This window comes from Citrus clementina, unplaced genomic scaffold (assembly GCF_000493195.1).
Source record: "Citrus clementina cultivar Clemenules unplaced genomic scaffold, Citrus_clementina_v1.0 scaffold_4, whole genome shotgun sequence".
Lineage (NCBI taxonomy): Eukaryota > Viridiplantae > Streptophyta > Magnoliopsida > Sapindales > Rutaceae > Citrus > Citrus x clementina.
Genome location: NW_006262274.1, coordinates 22,043,945 through 22,064,371, shown reverse-complemented (window position 1 = coordinate 22,064,371; position 20,427 = coordinate 22,043,945). Strand labels below are relative to the sequence as shown.

General features: G+C 36.7%; 3 protein-coding genes across 5 annotated transcripts; 2 read left to right on the top strand and 1 right to left on the bottom strand.

The window, feature by feature from the left end:
• Positions 1-2,112: 2,112 nt before the first annotated feature.
• On the top strand, positions 2,113-5,535 carry LOC18045698 (pentatricopeptide repeat-containing protein At1g13040, mitochondrial). Its single transcript, XM_006438159.2, has 4 exons — positions 2,113-3,898; positions 4,681-4,805; positions 5,016-5,116; positions 5,224-5,535. Exon 1 carries the CDS (start codon positions 2,339-2,341, stop codon positions 3,890-3,892), a length of 1,554 nt encoding a protein of 517 aa, XP_006438222.1. The 5' UTR covers positions 2,113-2,338; the 3' UTR covers positions 3,893-3,898; positions 4,681-4,805; positions 5,016-5,116; positions 5,224-5,535.
• A 7,656-nt stretch (positions 5,536-13,191) lies between these two features.
• On the top strand, positions 13,192-14,350 carry LOC18045697. Its single transcript, XM_006438158.2, has one exon. The coding sequence runs from the start codon at positions 13,306-13,308 to the stop codon at positions 14,329-14,331; it is 1,026 nt and encodes a 341-aa protein (XP_006438221.1). The 5' UTR covers positions 13,192-13,305; the 3' UTR covers positions 14,332-14,350.
• Positions 14,351-14,795: 445 nt separating this feature from the next.
• LOC18045696 (serine/threonine-protein kinase AFC1) lies at positions 14,796-19,400 on the bottom strand. Of its 3 annotated transcripts, XM_006438157.2 has the most exons (12): positions 19,107-19,400; positions 18,451-18,637; positions 17,706-17,732; positions 17,431-17,584; positions 17,288-17,336; positions 17,082-17,196; positions 16,735-16,826; positions 16,405-16,561; positions 16,253-16,317; positions 16,054-16,151; positions 15,862-15,964; positions 14,796-15,166 (listed from the first exon to the last, which is right to left on the bottom strand). In XM_006438157.2, the coding sequence occupies exons 1-12, from the start codon at positions 19,206-19,208 to the stop codon at positions 15,017-15,019; spliced, it is 1,299 nt and encodes a 432-aa protein (XP_006438220.1). In that variant the 5' UTR covers positions 19,209-19,400; the 3' UTR covers positions 14,796-15,016. The 3 variants fall into 3 exon arrangements, with proteins under 3 accessions (XP_006438220.1, XP_024042139.1, XP_024042140.1); XM_024186371.1 differs by lacking the exon at positions 18,451-18,637 and having other exon boundaries at positions 19,107-19,190; XM_024186372.1 differs by lacking the exons at positions 17,082-17,196; positions 17,288-17,336; positions 17,706-17,732; positions 18,451-18,637; positions 19,107-19,400 and having other exon boundaries at positions 17,431-17,520.
• Positions 19,401-20,427: the final 1,027 nt, after the last annotated feature.

The window sequence follows — 20,427 nt, the reverse complement described above, 5'->3', positions numbered from 1 at the left end:
AGTGCCCTTTCTATTTAAAACCAAATCCACTACTTCCTGGGAATCTGTTTCAACAATCAAGGGCAAACAACCAGCTTGCTTTGCTATTTCTAAACCAAACTTTGTGGCTTCAGCTTCTGCGAAAGCAATGCTTCCATGGAACTTTGCTGGCTTCATAGCTGCTGCTGTACACTTTCCTTCAGAATTTCTAACCACCACCCCTAAGCCTTCTTTGTTTTGATCTTCCATTATAGCTGCGTCCACATTTACTTTAAACCAACCTGGAGGTGGAGGTCTCCATTGTTGATTCTTTGGTCCATTTCTCTCCTCTTGCATGTGTGATTGCGGCTGCTTGATTTTTCTGTAGGATTGGACTACTGCTTCTGCTCTTGCTACTGATATCTGGGGGTCTTCCTTCTTGTTTTTTAAGATTTGAAAATTCCTTGAGTGCCAAGAGACCCAACATAACGCCATTATCATCTCCATATCAGCTTTGCTCTTCTTTTTTGCCAATTCCACCATTAAACTCGGCACATCTTTGCTTTCACACTGACTGACCTCCTCTCCATATTCTGTGAGCCTCCATACTTTTTGGGCACATTTGCAATTGAAAATAGCATGATAGGGTGTCTCTTCAGTTCTTCTGCATCTCTGCCTAAACCTATCAATGGTCAAGAAGCGAAATTTCAACTTTTAAATCTAGATTAATTGAATCCCTCGCTCTGGCTATTATTTCTAAGCTTTTCGTATATGAGATTTGTTAATCATGATTTGTTGCTACTGATTCAAAGACCCCTTATAGGACACGGTCAGTGAGAATTAATTGTTGGGATAGACAAACAAGTAGAATGGCAGGAGTTACAGATACAATTATTAACCAACATGGGCGAAATGTAACATGCATTTATGTAGCTATTGGTCAAAGAACATCTTTTGCGGCTCAGGTAGTGGTTACTCTCCAGGAGATGAGGGTAATGGGATACACTATTATGGCATTCAAAATGGTAGATTCCTCGGTTATGTTACAATATCTCGCTACTTATACGAGCGTAGCTCTAATTGAATATTTTATGAATTTTGAATGTACACACTTTAATCATTTATGATGATCTCTCCAAACAAGCACATGCTTATTGTTACAGAGACCTCTCAGTTGTGAAGCCTATATAGAAGATTTTTTTTTTTTATATGTATTCGCAACATTTGGAAATAGTTACTAAATCAGGTTTGTAGTTAAATCAAGAAAGTATGCTCACTTAACAATAGTTGAGAACCGTCGAGAGATGTTTCAACTTGTATTCTTAATGTACTTTCCATTATAGATAGACAAATGTTCTTATCCATAGATCTATTCAATGTTGGAATGAGATTTATTGTTAATGTGGGTATTTTTGTCTTTAAGTAGGATCCGTAGCTTAAATTAAAGCCACGAAACATGTAGTTGCAAATTAAAATTAGAATTACCACGATTCGCAAAATTAGAAGCCTTTGCACAATTTGCTTCTGATCTTTATAAACTAGTTATAACCAATTAGCAAGTGGTCAACATTTACATGAGTTGCTCAAGTAGGCCCAAATCAACCCATCTCACGATTAAAGAACAAACAATGACTATTTATACAAGAACAAACATTTACTTTGATTTATTAGAAATTGGCCAAGTAAGTTAACTGTAATTTAGTTATCAAATAGTTTTGGGTTATTGGATACAACTCTTGTGTTATTATAAGTTACAATATAATGTAACTTAGTAAGCTCCTTTTATTGCAGGCACATTATTAAAAAAAAAAGAATTAAGAAACACTCAGGGCAATGATTAAAGCCGATGAAATTGGTAATATTCTGCCAACCCTAACAACAATAAAGAAAGTATAGAACTGCAATAGAAAACCACCCCTATGATTCACTAGAAAGTCTCTCAATGAGTCCCATACTTCACATTTTCATTCAAAGAAGTAGTAGTAGTAGTAATAATAATAATAATAATAATAATAATAATAACAACTTATTTTATGTAATTTCAATTAAAGAGAGGTTTCGTAAGTAATTTACGACGGTGTCAGAAGGCCTACTCTTCATAAACACCGTCCATTTTGGGTTTGTTGTGAGAATGTATCCGACCGTCTCTTCAGTCTTCATTATCCTTAAAGGGGTGTGATTAAAATACAATTTGGGCTTGTTTAGTCAATTTGGCATAAAATTTTGACATTTGGGCCAGAATCGGTCTACCACACAGCAGCGTCCTCCTCGCAGAAACAAGCTACACCGTCAGCCTCTTCCTCACTCACTCACAAATCACAGTCGCCGAAACCCAGAAGCTGTAACACAATCAGCTCACTATTATGCATTTCTCCCTGATATGATTCAGAAACTGGGCGCCCAACGCCTGATATACCGCGCCCAGATCTCTAACTTGGTGAAAGCCGGCCTCATCGACCAAGCCGTCCACGTGTTCGACGAAATGACTCAATCAAACTGCCGCGTTTTCAGCATTGACTACAATCGTTTCATCGGCGTTCTAATTCGCCACTCTCGTTTTGACCTTGTCCAATTCTATTACCAACAAATGCACCCTCTTGGTTTCTCTTTAACACCCTTCACTTATTCGAGGTTTATCTCAGGTTTATGTGAGGTCAAGAATTTTACTTTAATTAACATACTTTTAGATAACATGGATAAGCTAGGTTATTTGCCTGATATTTGGGCTTTTAATATTTATTTGAATCTTTTGTTTCACGAAAATCGGATTGACTTAGCTCTGGAAGTGTTTCATAAAATGGTTAGCAAAGGAAGAGAGCCTGATTTTGTTACTTATACTATTGTTATCGATGGGTTGTGCAAAGCTAAAAAGTTTGATAAAGCAGTACAAGCTTGGGAACATATGATTGAAAATGGGATTAAACCTGATAATAAAGCATGTGCAGCACTTGTTGTTGGGCTGTGTGGGGATGGGAAAGTTGATTTAGCATATGAACGAACAGTTGGTGCAATGAAAGGAAAGGTTGAGTTTGGTGTATTGATTTATAATGCATTGATTAGTGGGTTTTGTAGAACTGGTAGGATTCGTAGGGCTATGGCAATAAAGAGTTTTATGAAGCGGAATGGCTGTGAGCCAGATTTGGTCACTTATAATGCAATTTTAAATTATTATTGTGATGAGGTCATGTTGGATGAGGCTGAGAAGCTGGTGATGGAAATGGAGAGTTGTGGGATAGAACCTGATGTATATAGTTATAATCAACTTCTTAAGGGTCTTTGTAATTCTAACCAGCTGGATAAAGCTTATATGTTCATGGTGAAAAAGATGGAAGCAAAAGGGCTCCGTGATAAAGTATCATATAATACTGTTATCGAAGCATTTTGCAAGGGAGGTCAAACTAGAAGGGCTTATAAACTGTTTGAAGAAATGAGACGAAGGGGGATTGAACTGGATGTTGTGACATTTACTATTCTTATAAAAGCTTTTCTTAGAGAAGGAAGTTCTGCTATGGCAGAGAAGCTTCTTAATCAGATGAGAGGGATGAATCTGTCACCTGATCGTATACTTTATACTACCATTATTGATTGTCTATGCAAGAGCAGAGAAATTGGGACGGCTTACGGTGTTTTTCTTGACATGGTAGAGCAAGGCATCACCCCAGATGTGATTTCATACAATGCCCTCATAAATGGGCTCTGTAAGTCTTCTAGAGTAAGTGAAGCAATGCATCTCTATGAAGAAATGCAGATTAGAGGAGCACATCCTGATGAAGTAACTTTCAAATTGTTAATTGGTGGGCTTGTACAAGAAAAGAAACTTGAATTAGCTTGTAGGTTGTGGGATCAGATGATGGAGAAGGGTTTTACTCTTGATAAGACAGTTTCAGCGGCACTAATAGAAGCTATCCACTTACAAGATGCTGCAAATAAATGAGGCATGGTAATACACTCCTTAAACTCTATATGTATTTTTTTGGATGTGCCACTTTTTATGAATGGCTAAAAATTTATATAATTTCATATCTGTTCATTCCCACCACTGATGTCAGCACCATCCCATTTATAAATGCCATAGGAGCTCCAACCTTGCTGTAGAAATGCTAGCATTGGTGTTCTGTTTCTGCTATAGCTTTACCCATGTCTCTTCTTCTTTTTTTTTTAAATTAAATTAACTTATGCAGAATTAAGTATGAATCAGCTGAAAGTTTAGATGGTCTATCGAAGGAACCGTATTAGGGCTGTCTTTTATGTTAGTCTATTTGCTTGGCGGTGGGACAATATGGAGCTTACTTTGCACTGTGGCCAACAAGTCGATGGAAGTGACCTAAACTGTGGTTTCTTAAAGTGTCAATGCTGCCAGCAGTTGTTTTTTCTAGGCGTTACATTTTCTGATGCTCTTTTTTCATGATATAAAAGTATTTAGCCTCCCATGATTGACTGTGTGACCACTATATGCTCTGTATGGTTGGTATGAGATTTCATTCTGACATGAAGGAAACAGGGTAGTCATTTAGCTACTGTCTTTGAACATGTTAGGCCTCGGACCCCCTTCTAGTAAAATGCAATTAGTTGGGGTGTTCGTTGTTGCTGTGCAATCTATCAATTGCATGTTTGGTTGATTGTTCCTATGTGACTCTCTTATTTGCAGTATTGATAGGGGACAATGTGATTCTCTTTGTCTTTTCATGCTTCATTGTTAATGATTGAATTTCCCTATTTCAGGTTGAAGTTTATGCTGTTGGTGGTATGTTAACTCTATTCTGCTGCAGAGAACTATATTGGAAGTACTTTTTCTCTGGCATCATCTCGTCAAAACCATAATAGCTTCTGAAAAGAGCGGCACTCAGGTTTGAGCTGCTAGCTTTCTTTTACTGTAAATAGTTGTAATTCTATTATTCTCCCCATGGGTTTAAAATCTCTTTAGGATATCTCTCTCTCTCTCTCTCCCTCCCCTCTTTCTCTAATCAACCTCCATATTCTCGTCTTATCACTAGATTGAGTTTTATATAATATTTCACATTAACAATTCCCCAACCCTTTTGCGTACTCTTGTTCAGCTTGAACCTCCGTCATCTGAGAGAAAATACAACCTAGTTTCTGGATGAAGTGGAAGCAGAATGCTCATACTTGAACTTGAGCTTCGAATCCAGAGATGGAGGTGTGTGCCCTCTTTGTTTTTTTGGTTGTCCATCCAAAGTTGAATGCTCATGCTTGTTTCTTGTGGATTCACTGATATTAATCTAACTAGAGAAATTTTGAATATAGATGTATCATATGGCTGGAAAGGAATGAAGCATCACAATAATTCAGCACATATTGTGGAAGACATGCAGATTACATGGAATGCAGCAGAGGCTTCTTCACATCGATTTGAATTCAGTTAGCTGCCTTAGTCATCTGTGTTGAAAATAGAAAATAATTCCAATTCCTGAGAGTTAAGGACTGAATACAGGGATCCTATGTCCTGAGGGTCGAGGACTGAATATGCATCTCAAAAACATGGGTGCATATCTCTGGATGATCAATGTTACGAGTTCAGTGATGTTGTGAAGTTGAAATGATGACTTCGAACTTACTCTCGAGGTAACGAGTTTGGAAAAGAGTTTTTGAAAAATGGGTTTTTTTGTTTTGACAAAAATATTAAGAACTCAATAAAAGTTTATGCTGTTTTTCTGAAAACTCTTTTTTTTTAAAAAAAAAAAAAACACAGCCTCTATTAGTCCGGTTTAGCCGATAATATGATGTTTTGAAAATGCATTTTGGGCGTGAGAGGAGTTAAAAGTAAATATCATCTATGTAAACTGAACAAAATTTTGACACCTGTCTTTTTTATTCATGAGGAAGACTTAGAAGTGCTAGTGCATTTAGCGTTCACCAAGAGTACATGTTGTTGATGTCAAAATCCGAATGAGTTGGTTAGTGACTAGATCTCAGATCCCTGCATCAACATTAAATTTGTTTGGTGGGAAGCTGGTGGTTGATCTCTAAGAAGATCCTCCGACTATGAGCAGAATATTCATGAGCAGATAAATTTTAAGCTAATGATCAGCAAGTACTTGAAATTACAGAGAATGCTCAGAGGCGCCGGAAGTTTTTCCGGCGTAAACTCTCCGACGCTCAAGTCAGTTATCAGATTTACAGGAAAAACTAAATATGTCATTTCTCATATGGCTTAATAAACACTGCTTTAAAACCAAAAGTTTTTTTAAAATAATTTACAGAAAAATGAAATAGAGTGTAAAATAAAGAATTTCTCAGTGAGACAAGAAGAAAAAGAGCCCCTTTGGCGTGGTTTTCTCGGGGTTTTTATAAATACTCCACACCCACGACCTTAGATCGTGAAGATAACCATTAATTGATCAAATTTGTGCTATGATTTTTTAGAGGAGTTTTGTGGTGGTTTATTTTAGCTGAGTCTGGATTCTTGGTCATCACTGACAATAACCATTAATTGATTAAATTTGTGCCCTGATTTTTCGGAAGGGTTTTGTGATGGTTTATTTTACCTGAGTCTGGATTCTTGGTCATCACCTAGTCGAGGTCATTTGCTCAAGCTCATACCACCTGGTCGAGGTGATCTGCTCAAGCTCATAGTAAATGATCGAGGTGGTCTGCTCAAGCTCATAGCACATGATCAAAGTGGTCTGCTCAACCTCGTAGTACCTGGTCAAGGTGGTTTGCTCAACCTCATAATACTTGGTCGATGTGGTCTACTCAAGCTCATAGCACCTGGTCGAGGTGGTCTGCTCAAGTTCATAGCACCTGGTCGAGGTGGTCTGCTCAAGCTCATATCACTTGGTCGAGGTGGTCTGCTCAAGCTCATACCACTTGGTCGAGGTGATCTCCTCAAGCTCATAGCACCTGGTCGAGGTGATCTCCTCAACTTTTTACTCACTTTTACTTAAAGGAGATCATGGTCACCCTGGTTAATTCCCTAAACACCAGTCCCCAAGTTTCTAGTGTTGAGAGTAAAACGAATCAACACTGGAAACTATAAAGTTTATAATTTTACAAACTTAAAACCTTAAACACTTAAAACATTTTGCTTTCCCTGCTAACCATGCTTATATATATATATATATATATATATATATATATATGGGTGAGTAGGTATCGTTAGTTTAAGGTTTTATGCCTTATCTATAGCAAGTTTCAAGGCTTTTAACCTTCTACTGTTTTAAGCAATTTTAAGGTCTTAAGCCTTATCTAGAATAGGTTTTAAGGCTTCTAACCTTGCACTTGCTTAATCCGCTCATGAATGAATTTTTTTTTTTAAATATATGTGATATAGCGGATTTGGGTAAACCTTTGCCCTGGCATAATTTATGCAAATTATGCTTGCTCGTCCTCATGTGACAGAGCAGATTTTTTGGCAAACCTTTGCCTTGGCGTAGTTTATGCAAATTCTGCCTGCTTGTCCTCATGTGACAGAGCAGATTTTTGGCAAACCTTTGCCTTAGTGTATTCCTGTGAATTTCGCCTGCTCGGCCTTAGTTGACGGATCAAGTTTTTGGCAAACTTTCTCCTTAGCGTATTTATGAGAATTCTGCCTGCTCATCTTCATGCGACAGAGTAGGTTTTGGCAAACATATGCCTCAGGAATATTTTTTGCGAATTTTTCCCAATCGTCCTCACGCGACTGAGCAAGTTTGGGTAAATCTTTGCCTTAGAAAATGTTTTTGTGAATTTTGCATGCTCGTCCTTTTGCGACTGAGCAGATTTGGGTAAACCTTTGCCTTAAAAAAATATTTTTGCGAATTTTGCCTGCTCATCCTCACGCGATTGAGCAGGTTTGGGCACCATGTGCCTTAGAAAATTTCTTGTCAATTTTGTCTGCTCGCCTTCACGCGGCTGAGCAAGATTCGGCACCATGTGCCTTAGAAAATTTCTTGCCAATTTTGCTTGCTCGCCCTCACGCGGCTGAGTAGGATTCGGCACCCTGTGCTTTAGAAAGTTTCTTGCCAACTTTGCATGCTCGCCCTCACACGGTTGAGTAGGATTCGGCACCATGTGCCTTAAAAAGTTTCTTGCCAATTTTGCCTGCTCGCCCTCAATCAGCTGAGCAGGATTCAGCACCCTGTGCCTTAAAAAGTTTATTGCCAATTTTGCTTGCTGGCCCTCATGCGGCTTAGTAGGATTCAGCACCCTATGCCTTAAAAAATTTCTTGCCAATTTTGCATGCTCGCCCTCACGCGGTTGAGCAGGATTCGGCACCCTGTGCCTTAAAAAATTTCTTGCCAATTTTGCATGCTCGCCCTCAAGCGACTGAGCAGGATTCGGCACCCTGTGCCTTAAAAAATTTCTTGCCAATTTTGCATGCTCGCCCTCACGCGGCTGAGCTGGATTCGGCACCCTATGCCTTAAAAAATTTCTTGCCAATTTTGCTTGCTCACCCTCACGCGGCTGAGCAGGATTCGACACCCTGTGCCTTAGAAAGCTTCTTGCCAACTTTGCCTGCTCGCCCTCACGCGGCTAAGCAAGATTCGGCACCCTGTGCCTTAGAAAATTTCTTGCTAATTTTGCCTGCTCGCCTTCATGTGGCTGAGCAGGATTCGGCACCCTATGCCTTTGAAAATTTCTTGCAAATTCTGCCTGCTTGCCCTTTCATAAATCGTTCTCATATTAAGCAACTTTCGAGAAATCAAGTTGATTGAGTTATATCACTAGCTTTAATATGAGCTCTATTAATTTGACATGTACAAACTATCCTCATTTAATAAATTACTAGTAGGTAAATACTATACCCGCAAATAAATGCTACAAATGCATGTTTTCATGTAGACATCAAGACATAAATTTGTTAAAATTTATGACCTAATTAGGATGCAACTTTTGGCATCAATGTCTCCTTTCGGGTGCATAGCTTGCCTCATTCGCAAATGTATTAAAATTGACTTGGCCAGTCAAATAAGAGTTTGTCAAATTAATAAGTATCAAACACAAATTATAGACGTGATATCATTCACTAGGATTATGATTCGAAAACGTAGCTTAAATAGTAGCGAATCTAGTGTGCAGGTGTCTAAAGTCATCATGGTTACGAAATATCTCAAAACAAACTGTAACTTATAAATTTCCCAAAAAGTAGCTCAAAAAATCAAACACATAAGTGGGCTTTTAGCCACGCTTCTAGTCATTTATTTATGCATTTGGGTTTTTTAATGGATAACATCCTTTATGCTCCATGATTATCAATAACATATTCATTTATCAATATGATAAAAGTCATCTACTAAAGGTTCATTGTTTCATTTATTATTGCTATGAACATTGAGATTTAAACATAAAATAAAGCATAGCATTTTAGAACATGTAATCATAAAAGAGATGGTAGTTTAAACCATTAAACAAAATCATATCATTATATCAAGGGGATGTAGTGCTATGATAATATAGAACTAAATTATATATGGTAACATAAAATTTTTGTACTAGAAAATGGGTAAAGACGGTGAGTCAAAACTCGATCTAACATATATCTTAAATCAATAATTAGTTTTAAAGAATAAATATAGAATTGAGGTTAAAGAACAAGTGCACCTGAGATTGTGCTCTGCATTATTTGATTGGCATTTCATCAAGCAAATTCCAAGCTTGACTTTGCATTCTTGCAATATTATAACTCGGGCATAAAACGAATAAAATTTGCGGGAAAAAAAAATCCAACTTTGTCAATGCTTTGAGGCTTGAAAATATTCCTTTCAATTCTCATCATCAATAAACATTTGTTTTGTTTTAAAAGCATTATTAAAGTGAGCCAAAATAACCAATACTCGGCCTCATCCAAATTATGCTAATTATACTTCTTCCAACACTCATTAACAATTATGAGAATTTGTGCAATGTGGATGACAAGCATTATTTACATACAGCTATGTATGCATAATTTCTAATGTTCTCTCATGCAAAGGTATAATAGAGCTATGATTAAGAATAATTCATGCTCTCAATTAGTTTGATGAGTATATTGAATGAACTGAATCAGAACCTGGATTTTAATCCTTGCTCCTAGACAATGTTCTTTTGAGCGTCACTCCCTTCAATTTTAGTTGCTACCTTTGCTTTCCAATCCAATTAATCTCACCATCGTGAGTGTTCTTCTGTAGATTCCTGAGCTTGTTCCTTACAATTTGAGGCTGCGAAATTTTTTCAATTCTGTCAGTTATTTTGTCGAACATTTATTGTGTGTGATCTCGTGTCATCACTTTTAACAAATATCCTCTGACACATGTTTCCAAAATCGTAAAACACCATATCTCTGCACCAAATTAGTAGTCAAATCTTTATTTTAAAAGAATTAATCTATAGCAAATATGCTAAAACCGTGGCACAATCCAATTGTGAGTATTGCATTTATAAAGTTATTAGATCATGTGCATGTGCCATCATGTTTAAAGTAAATAAGATCTTAATTTTTCTAAGCTTGAAATATGTGTAGAATTTTATAGCAAGCACATGATCTGGAGTAGGGATGGCAAAAATTTTCATGGGGACGGGTACCCTTGGGGATTTTTCCCATTCGGGGAGAATATGAGGATAATTTCATACCCAATTTTTTATTCGGGGAGGAGACGAGAATGAGATGGAATCTCCATCCCCTACCCATTTTCCCATTTTAATTTTTAATTTTATTTTAATTTTTTAAAATTACTAGTAAATAAATAATAAAATTTAAATTATAAAATTATAAATATTGGTAAAAATAAAAAATATCAAAATATTTATATTATTAAACTTTTAGGCCTAATTAACTAATTAAAGTCCTAAATTTTTATTTAGAACATTAAAAAGACCGAGTAGATTCTATTAGCCCAAAATTTTAATTTTAATATTCTTTAAATTTTTTAAACTTAAATCTATTTTTTATTTATTTTTAGATGTTATAATTATCCACAGCGAATCACAATTTTAATATCTAATCTAATCTAATCTAATATTTGCTCTTGATTTGCTCTGATTTAACTATTGTGTTGTAAAGGCAATAGTCCACATTTATAAAGTGTCCATGTCACCATTGAAAAAGTTAATTTTGAATCTAAATTCGATTTTATTTGTAACAATTTTATATTAAACTATTAATTTGTTCATGATAGTTTGTAAAAGAAGTTTGTATCCCTTGCATGTTGCGTTACTTACTAATTTAATGTATATAACTTTTGTAATGGATATTAATGTAAGATATATTTCGAACTTTACTTTTATTTGAATTTTTTATTTTAATATGATTAACTCAAAATCGAAAACAAAAAATATATTAGTTATTCGGGGATCGGGGACCTTCGGGGATCCCCTGTTATTATTTGGGGAGGGGATGAGGATTCTCTCAAGTAATTCTGACGGGGACGGGGAGGGGACAAGGACATACGCAAAATATCGGGGATGGGTACGGAGAGATTGGTCCCCTCCCCTCCCCTCCCCATTGCCATCCCTAATCTGGAGAGAAGTTTGACTATAAAGCAACTAGCATTAGAATTCCGCATTTCTTAAATTCGTGCTTACCAACTAATTTCTAATTATTATGAAAGTTAAATTTCTCAAGTCGGTGTCATGTGAATACACAAATTTACCAATACGGAAACAAATTCAAACTATACCGAGGCTGTGGCATGTGTAATTGATCATTCAGATGCAATATATCACACATAGAGATGAGTAAATTGAAAGTAATCACATCAATTTAATAGAAAATACAAGCAAAAATGAAATTTGTGAGACAGATTTTACTGATCTCAAGCTCATGAATGTCAATATTGGTTTAATTTTTACTGATTCAATTCATTTTTTTTTCACGTGAATCCAGAAATAAAAGAGGGCTTGCTGCGATTTGTGCATGATAATATTCTGCCTTCGTTTTGGCTAGATGAAAATTGATAGAGTTAGCAGATTGGCTTTTTGTATCGATCCCTACAGACGGCGCCAAATGTTGATGTCAAAATCCGGATGAGTTGGTTAGTGACTCGATCTCAGATCCCTGCATCAGCATTAAATTTGTTTGGTGGGAAGCTAGTGGTTGATCTCCAAGAAGATCCTTCGACTATGAGCAGATAAATTTTAAGCTAATGATCAACAAGTACCTGAAATTACAGAGAATGCTTAAAGGCGCTGGAAGTTTTTCCTACGTAAACCCTCCGACGCTCAAGTCAGTTATCGGATTTACAGAAAAAACCAAGTATGTCATTTCTCATATGGCTTAATAAACATTGCCTTAAAACCAAAAGCTTTTTTAAAATAATTTACAGAAAAATGAAATAGAGTGTAAAAGAAAGAATTTCTCAGTGAGACAAGGAGAAAAAGATCCCCCCTTGGCGTGGTTTTCTTGGGGTTTTTATAAACACCCCACACTCACGACCTTAGATCGTGACAATAACCATTAATTGATCAAATTCGTGTCTTGATTTTTCAGATGAGCTTTGTGGTGGTTTATTTGAGCTAAGTCTGGATTCCTGGTCGAGGTCATCTGCTCAAGCTCATACCACCTAGTTGAGGTGATCTGCTCAAGCTCATAGTACCTGGTCGAGGTGGTCTGCTCAAGCTCATAACACCTGGTCGAGGTGATTTCCTCAAGCTCATAGCACCTGGTCGAGGTGATCTTCTCAACCTTTTACTCATTTTTATTTAGAGGAGATCGTGGTCATCCTATTTAATTCTCTAAACACATGTGTTATGAATAAAATTGTTCTTAGCTATTTATGATGTAATAGATGCCATTATGGCAAGCTTTATCGTTGCCTAAAGGTTACTTGTTAGGGCTGTGTATTATATTTAATAATAATATCGTAAAACATAAGTATGGCAATGGTAGCTTCATTCTTTTCACTTGGTCGCGTGTGCCTTCAAGTTTGTTAATTGAAAAGTTTCTAAAACAAAATTAATGACAAAACAATCTAAATTAACATTGTATTAGTAAATGGCTGATAGTTACCGCAAATTGCCATTTACTCGCCTACAATGTAAGTTAAGAGGAAGTTTTTGAGACAACATCTATGTATTTATTTTATTTATTCAGGAGGTCGGACTCGATTCTATAATGCGAGAATCTGATCTGGAGTCTGGACCCTATCATCAATGTGGGTTGAAAAAGCCCGATAGGCAGTTGCTTGGACATGCCTCGTACCCGAAGTTAACAATAACAGTAAGGGAGCTCTTGGGAAAAGGGAATTATCAAGTAAGATTACTTGCCTCCCATACTCAGCTAATGTTTGATTCCTTCCCCATGCATGAATCCTCCCTGAAGTTGCCATGAAGTAATCCTCTTTCCCACTGGCCTAGCACCAACTCATTCATATCACCCTCACTTCTCTTCGTTGTTCCGTCGCAATTCTTTTTGGCAACACATCACATATCACCATGTCTTGGCGCGGTGAAATTGAAACCAATCCTCATTTTCGCCCACCACCAAATCAACTTGAACGCCAACATTCTCCGTTACCTATTCTGGGGGCGGCAACGACAACACCATGGTACCAAGATCACCAAGACCAATATACCCAGCCACCGCGTTCACCAGTGCCACGAGCAAAGAAACAAAAGCAGCGCCAGGATCGGCGTTACTGGCCACTAGGTGCATGGTCAATGACACCAATGGATCAGGAAGTCCGGCCACAACCTCCGGGTGGGCAGCAGCAACCGCATGGTCCTGATCAGGCGACGGAACCTCAATGGAAACCGCAGCCTCAATGGTCACAAGCGACACAACCAAAGCATCATGGCCAGCCGCACGGTCCAGAGGCAGCAATACCACCACTGCATCAAGATCAGTACCACCAACGTAATTCACAAGGTTTGCGGGCGCCATCTCCTCGTCGAACCAAGCTCTACCAATGGTTTTTTGCAGGCTTTTGTGCAATCTTTTGGATTGTCATAATTCTTGGAGGCATAGTCGTCCTCATAGTTTATCTTCTCTTTCGCCCACATAACCCACGGTTTGATGTGTCTAGTGTCAGCTTAAACGCAGCCTATCTAGACGTGGGAGTTTTGCTAAACGCCGATCTCAATGTGCTTGCTAACTTCACAAATCCTAACAAGAAAGTCAAAGTAGACTTCAGTTACGTAGTCCTTGATCTTTACTACGGAAAGACCCTCATTGCTTCTCAATATGTCGAACCTTTCTCGGCAGCAAGGCGCACGTCTTGGCTTACAAATGTTCATCTGGTGACAAGCCAAGTTCGGCTTCCTTTCGCGGCAACTGAACAGCTTAAGAAGGAAATAGACAGCAACGCAGTTATGTTTCAAGTCAAGGGAGTGTTCCGGGCACGATCCGATTTGGGAACTTTCTTACGGTACTCTTATTGGCTCTACAGTCATTGCACTATTGTGCTCTCTGGTCCTCCCAGTGGAGTCTTAAGAGCTAGCAAATGCAGGACAAAACGCTGAGAGGAGAGGGAACCATTTTTGGAATTATACTTCTCTAAATTGTTTTCGATTCGTTGGCTTTCAAGTACACATTAACCAGTGATTTTGCCTTTTTTTTTTTTTTTAACATTTTTTTGTTCTTTTGTATAACAATATATTTTCACGCACCATATAATTAATTAATTAGCAACCACAAACACCTGCCTTTCTTCAGTTTCTGCTCGTGTTCTTTGGCGTTTCCTATCTCTTGGGTTCAAATCGTGAGTTAGCATCAAAATTCTAGATAGCCAATAATATTATGCAAATATATATGCTTCTGCGCCGTGCGCACATGATGATTCCTTACGAGACAACAAATTATAATTAAAAGATAAAGGGAAAGCCGGGGAAAACCTGATTAAGCAAAATCTCGTTTCATGTGATAAGAGCAAAGACTTCAATACAATGGGAAGACGATATATAATGAATGTATGACACTTCCGCAGTAGAAAGAATTGCTCACAATGGATTATTTACAAAAGCTACACACGAGATTTTACCATAAGCAGGAATTATTCTGGCCCAATCTTTCACCCTTCACTAAGCCCAACAGAAACCCGCACCAGCCAATTTCACTAGAGCCACACAACTCCAAAGAAAAACACTTGTGCGCCCTCGAAATGAAGACAAAATAACAGCGACCCAACAAAAAAAAAAAAAATTATATCTAAAATCTTCTGTAATAATCTCTGGTAAAGAAAGGATGCTTGAGGGCATCGTGGGCCGTTAGTCTGCTGGAGGGGTCATACCTGAGAAGCCCTTGCAAGAGATCTATGAGGTATCCAGCTGAGTGATCTACATGCTGCATTACTAGGTTCTGCAAAGCAAAAAGACAAACGAAATGATAAATCAGTTGAGTAATCTTTTTCTTTTGCCAGAAGTTTTTTTTTTTAAAAAAATAAAAGAAAGATATTATCATTTTACACTGAACTCTTTTTTTTTTAATATCACTTTGCCATTAAAATTTTCTAATAATTACTTTTTTCTACTCAATGTTTTAGTTTTTATCACTTTACCACCAAACGCTAACTCCATTAGCAAGTTACTGATGTCACAGGGATATTTCAAGAATCTTAATATATATTTGCAATTCTATCAATTGATTATTTTAGACACATTTAGATATATATATAAAAAAAATCAATTAATAAAAGTATTATCTATTTGTATATAATTAATTTTGTTTTTTTTTAATTCAGAGGATTAACTTGTACTTGACAGTTTAGGGGTAAAATAGACTTTTATTATGAGTTCTGTTAAAAATTCCGTCATTTTTAACAATTTGCTGATAAAATAATAAAAATTGAAACGTTAGATAAAATGATAAAATAATTGTCAGAAAATTTTGATTGTAAAATAATATTCCAAGAAAACTTAAGTGATAAAATGATAATATCCCATAAAAATGGATGAGTATGATGTGCATAGGCTTGCAATGAGTAATGAACCTCTAAACAAGTCCCTGGAACCAAAAGGACGATGTAACTTGAAGATACATGTTATCATACACACCTGGAGACGAGGTAGCTTTAGAACAGCTTTAATGCTTTCCCGTGATGTTGCACCCTCTGGCCAGTCCAATCTACCTCTTCTAACAAACTTCTCAGCAGGTTTGCTGAACCAACAATTAAGAATAGACAAACAAATTGAAAAATAGTATATTGAAAGGATAAAAATAACAGGAATTTTTTGAAGGGCACGCACTCGACTCTTTTTAACATGTGTTGAGGTATCGGGCCAAGAACCCTTTCCATCATAGCCAAGTGCTCCAAGTTTTCATGTGTCTGAAACAAAGCTTCTCCCTACAAAGAAACATATTTTTTCCCACAGGTATATGTTAAAGATTATTTTGTATGCAATATCTGTCAATGCATGCCAACATACTCTGAAGACATTAACATACCGAGCACAGCTCAATCAAAATACATCCAACACTCCACATGTCACATGGATAACTCCATCCAAGTCCTGAAATTTAGTTAAGCATTAAAGGCATGAACTTCCAGAGATCCAATGACAACAGAAATTTCTAAAGAGGACAAAGCAACACCATACCAAGAATAACCTCAGGAGCACGGTAGTGCCTGGTGGAGACAATATAGTTGTGTTCTTGATGCTCATATGCTGTGCTTCCAAAATCAATAACCTTAATAGCACTTGACTTTGGCAACCTCTTGTAATAGTTCACATCAGTTGGTGATCGGGCCGTAACCTACAAATTAAAAAGTTAGAAAAACTAATTAACCAACATCAAAGGGCAAATAGTACAAAAGACAAACAATATAGTACAATTGCAAAGCCAGAAGATGCATCATTAACATTTGACTTCTAATAACAACAAAGGCACGCACCAATTGAGAACATCTGAAAAATAAGCAAAGCTACCTTGTAGTCAGGTATTTTCAAGTATTCCGGAGAAACAAAAAGTATATTCTCAGGCTTCAAGTCGGTATGGATGAGGCGCAAATCATGCATGACTGCACAATGAAAATGAGTGTGTGCATATAAGCACTTATGGCATGACTATTATAATCCAGCCTCAAATCTCAGCAATTCACTTGAGAGAAATCAAAGCTCCCACGAAAATAAAAATACAAAAAAGAAATAAAAATTTATTAAACTTAACAGAAAAGCTACTAGTGCCTTTGTGCGAGCATGAATTGGCTCAGATAACTCCCGAAAAATGGTTACCAACTACGGGGAAAAAAGAAGAGTAATAGCAGATTACACACATGCTACACATTCCAACAGTTGTCTGCCAATCTCACGGACAAGATCAACCGGAAATGGGCGATAATTATTTTTCCGAAGAAAATCGTATAGGCTAGGTCCAAGCATCTCAAACACCTGTGAAGATCATTTAAATCCACCAAGTCTTAACCCCAAAATATTATCAAATTGGGGAAATCATGTCATTGTAAATCAGTTGTATACTTACGATACAGATATGGTTACGATAGTCAAACCAGTTCCTTATTTGAACACAACTGCAAAGAATATATGCACTTTAAAACTAACTCAAGATTCACCTCAAAACCTTAAAAAACGACAAATGATAACAAGGAAGAAATGTAAACTCACCGACTGCCACTTCTGTCATATCTTTTGAGCAACTCAAGCACATCAATTTCTGTCATTGCTGCTTCACGGTATTTCTTAATACTTCGCACAACTTTTATGGCAACCGTCTCTCCTGTTTCCCTATCTAAACAATCCAAAACCTGACCAAAAGTTCCTGTTGGAAGAAAACATATAAATGGAAAAGGGGGGGAAAAAAAAAGAAGAAGTAATATGAGGACGTAAACCACAAAATCAATAACACAACTGTAGACAGAATCTAGAGAAGTGAAACCAACCTTCACCAATTTTTCTGAGGATTTTATCTGCAAGCAAGAGGGCAATAAAATGAGAATAAGTAACTCTTGGAAAATTAATAAATGATTAATCAAAAATTCAAATAAATAAGCAAATCTTTTTTTTTATAATTCAAATAACTTGAAAATAAAGGTTTTCCATATATTGAAACCCAGTAAATAAAGACACTGATAATAAAGTAATTAAAAAAAAAAAAACTCAACAGCAACTAAACCATGGGAAAGGACAAGATACGTTTTATTTTATTAGCAATAAGATTTATAAGGAAATATTATTATAAATATTTTTTTTCTTATATGGAAACGAGGTGGATATACAAGAGGGAGAGAGATTATATTTTTAGCACATGGCAGAGAATTAATGCCACTGCTGAAGATAACCTAATTCCAAATAAAAATTTTTTAAAAAAAATTCCCAAATCCACAACGGTTAATGTAAACAGTTAATATTCTGAGCCTCAATTTTCTTTAAAGCTTCTGCCTATACTGTACTACACATAAGAGAAGCTTTTGAGACCCTAAAAATCCTCACAATTCACTCAAGTAAAGAAAGAAAATATTGAAAAAGATAAAAAAAATAAAAAAAAATAGAAAGATATCATTATTATGCATTTAAAATACGGTATTCCCTACTTCATCCACATAAAGCAGAAGCAAATATTAGCAAGATACTTTAAAAAAAACAAAAAAAAAGAACTCATCAAAAATAATGATCAAGTGTAATTACAGCGAGAAGTTAAATTCTCTCCAAGCGCAAACAGGTAATGTCCATCTTTGTCATCATTTCGCCATTGGGGAGTGCCATTTTGAGCCAATCCCTTTACAAACATACTAGCATGGTCTGCATGTACCCTTGATGGCCCAAAGCTTGTCAGATTCCCCAACTCTTGTCCACAATACATTCCTGACTGAGCCTACACACAGCCATTCATTCATACTACACTATACACAAAGAAATCATAAACTCTGCCCACCTCCACATTTATTCACTTCCAAAATCTTCCCCCAATTTTTAAGGATATAATACTAATAAAGTGGAAGACATATACAATTTGACAAATTCTAAAGTCACGTCAAGTAACATGATCAACACAGAGAAATTCTTGGTCATTTTTGCAAGATCAGACTATTAAATAACCAACATTAAACATTTGTCTTTTCCAAGCACAAGGGATAAACAATATACTACTAATACAGATACAGTTAAAAAAAAAAAAAGAAATTTTGATCTAAACAAGCCATTCAAATCTTTCAATTATAAACAAAGGTCCAATTCATATGCCTTTGCGGAAAGAAAAAATTAATTTTATTTTATCCTAAGGAAACAAACAGATCCTCAATAACTATTCAAATCATTTTTTTCTTTAAAAAAATAAAATGTACCTTAGAGTGAGCTTGAGGGTTTTCCCAAGCTAATCGAGGTCTCTTCGTGGGACGACGATCCATGTGACTGTGAGCAAACCCTGTAACGTAGTCCATTTCCATCTGATACAAAACCCTAACCCCAGATTGACTTATCGATTCATCAATTACGGGAAGAGATCAATTGAATTTTTCTTCTTTGTCGCAAAAGCTTGTGAGGCCGCTGTTCTTTATTGTAAGCTATTGCAAGCGGTTGGATTCGTTTCTAAGGTTTGATCCAGCACCGTTCGATGTTTAGATTGAGATTGACCATGGTTAGATTGTAGCAGCGGTTGAGTTAGCGTTTCTTTTTCATTATTTTATCCATTTGGAATATTCTACTCCACGAACCGTGATCCTCTGTGTTTCAAAAGTGTTTATTTTTGGCACATTTACGAAAATAATCATAGAAGTTAAGTAAATTACAAAAATAACCACACAAGTTTTATTTATCAAAATTAGCCAAACACTAAAAATTTGGACCAAACTACCCCTGACATTCTCACCCAAACTCACCGAAATCTCTCACCTATCACCGACAGTGTAGAGTAATATCGAAGTCCATCATTGACGGTCAATCTCATCGAAATCACGTCCAACAACATCAATCCTACTGAAATCAATTCCAATAAATGTTTAAAGTTCAAAAATCCTAGGTTAGTAGTTTCAAATAAATGTTTTATTTTATTCTTCTGTTGTGTTGTGGTTGTGTGTGTTGTTGTTGTGGTGGTGGTGGTAGATTGAGTATTTGTTGGTGGTGATAGAGGGTTGAGTATTTGTTGGTGTTGGTGTTGGTGTGTTGCCGGCGTTGGTGCATTGCTGAGGCACCCATTGTCTGGAATTTCTTGTGATAGGTGCTGCCATTGCGTAAAGATTCAAATGATGGCAGCACCCATCACAAGAAATTTGAGCGATGGCCATTACCCATCTCATGATTTTAGGTGATGGCTTGGAACTCATCGCACAAAAATTTAGATTGTATGTAATTTAAATTTAATCTGATTTTTTGTGCGATAGGTGAGTCGTCGCACAAAATTTATCTCGTCGCACAACAACTCATATTACACATAATCTAAATTTTTGTGCGACGAGAGCATGTCGCACCAAATTTTGTGTGACGACTCGCCGTTGAACTAAACCAAATTTGATTTGTTGTGCAACGAGTGCCCGTCTCACAAAAATTAGTATGATGGACACTCGTCACACCAAATTTTGTCTAACAAATCACCGTTTAACCTAAAGCAAATCTGATTTATTGTGGGACAGGTGCTCGCCTCACAAAAATTGTTGTGATGGCATCCAT

What these genes read in the sequence shown, in the direction of transcription:
- LOC18045698 (XM_006438159.2), top strand. Translation starts at nt 2,339, where the DNA reads ATGATTCAGAAACTGGGCGCCCAACGCCTGATATACCGCGCCCAGATC.
- LOC18045697 (XM_006438158.2), top strand. Translation starts at nt 13,306, where the DNA reads ATGTCTTGGCGCGGTGAAATTGAAACCAATCCTCATTTTCGCCCACCA.
- LOC18045696 (XM_006438157.2), bottom strand. Translation starts at nt 19,208, where the DNA reads ATGGAAATGGACTACGTTACAGGGTTTGCTCACAGTCACATGGATCGT. An exon ending in ACTGTTGGAATGTGTAGCAT is followed by an intron (nt 16,827 to 17,081) that starts GTGTGTAATCTG and finishes TTCATTGTGCAG; the next exon opens with TCATGCATGATTTGCGCCTC. An exon ending in TTTTGATTGAGCTGTGCTCG is followed by an intron (nt 16,152 to 16,252) that starts GTATGTTAATGT and finishes GTTTCTTTGTAG; the next exon opens with GGAGAAGCTTTGTTTCAGAC.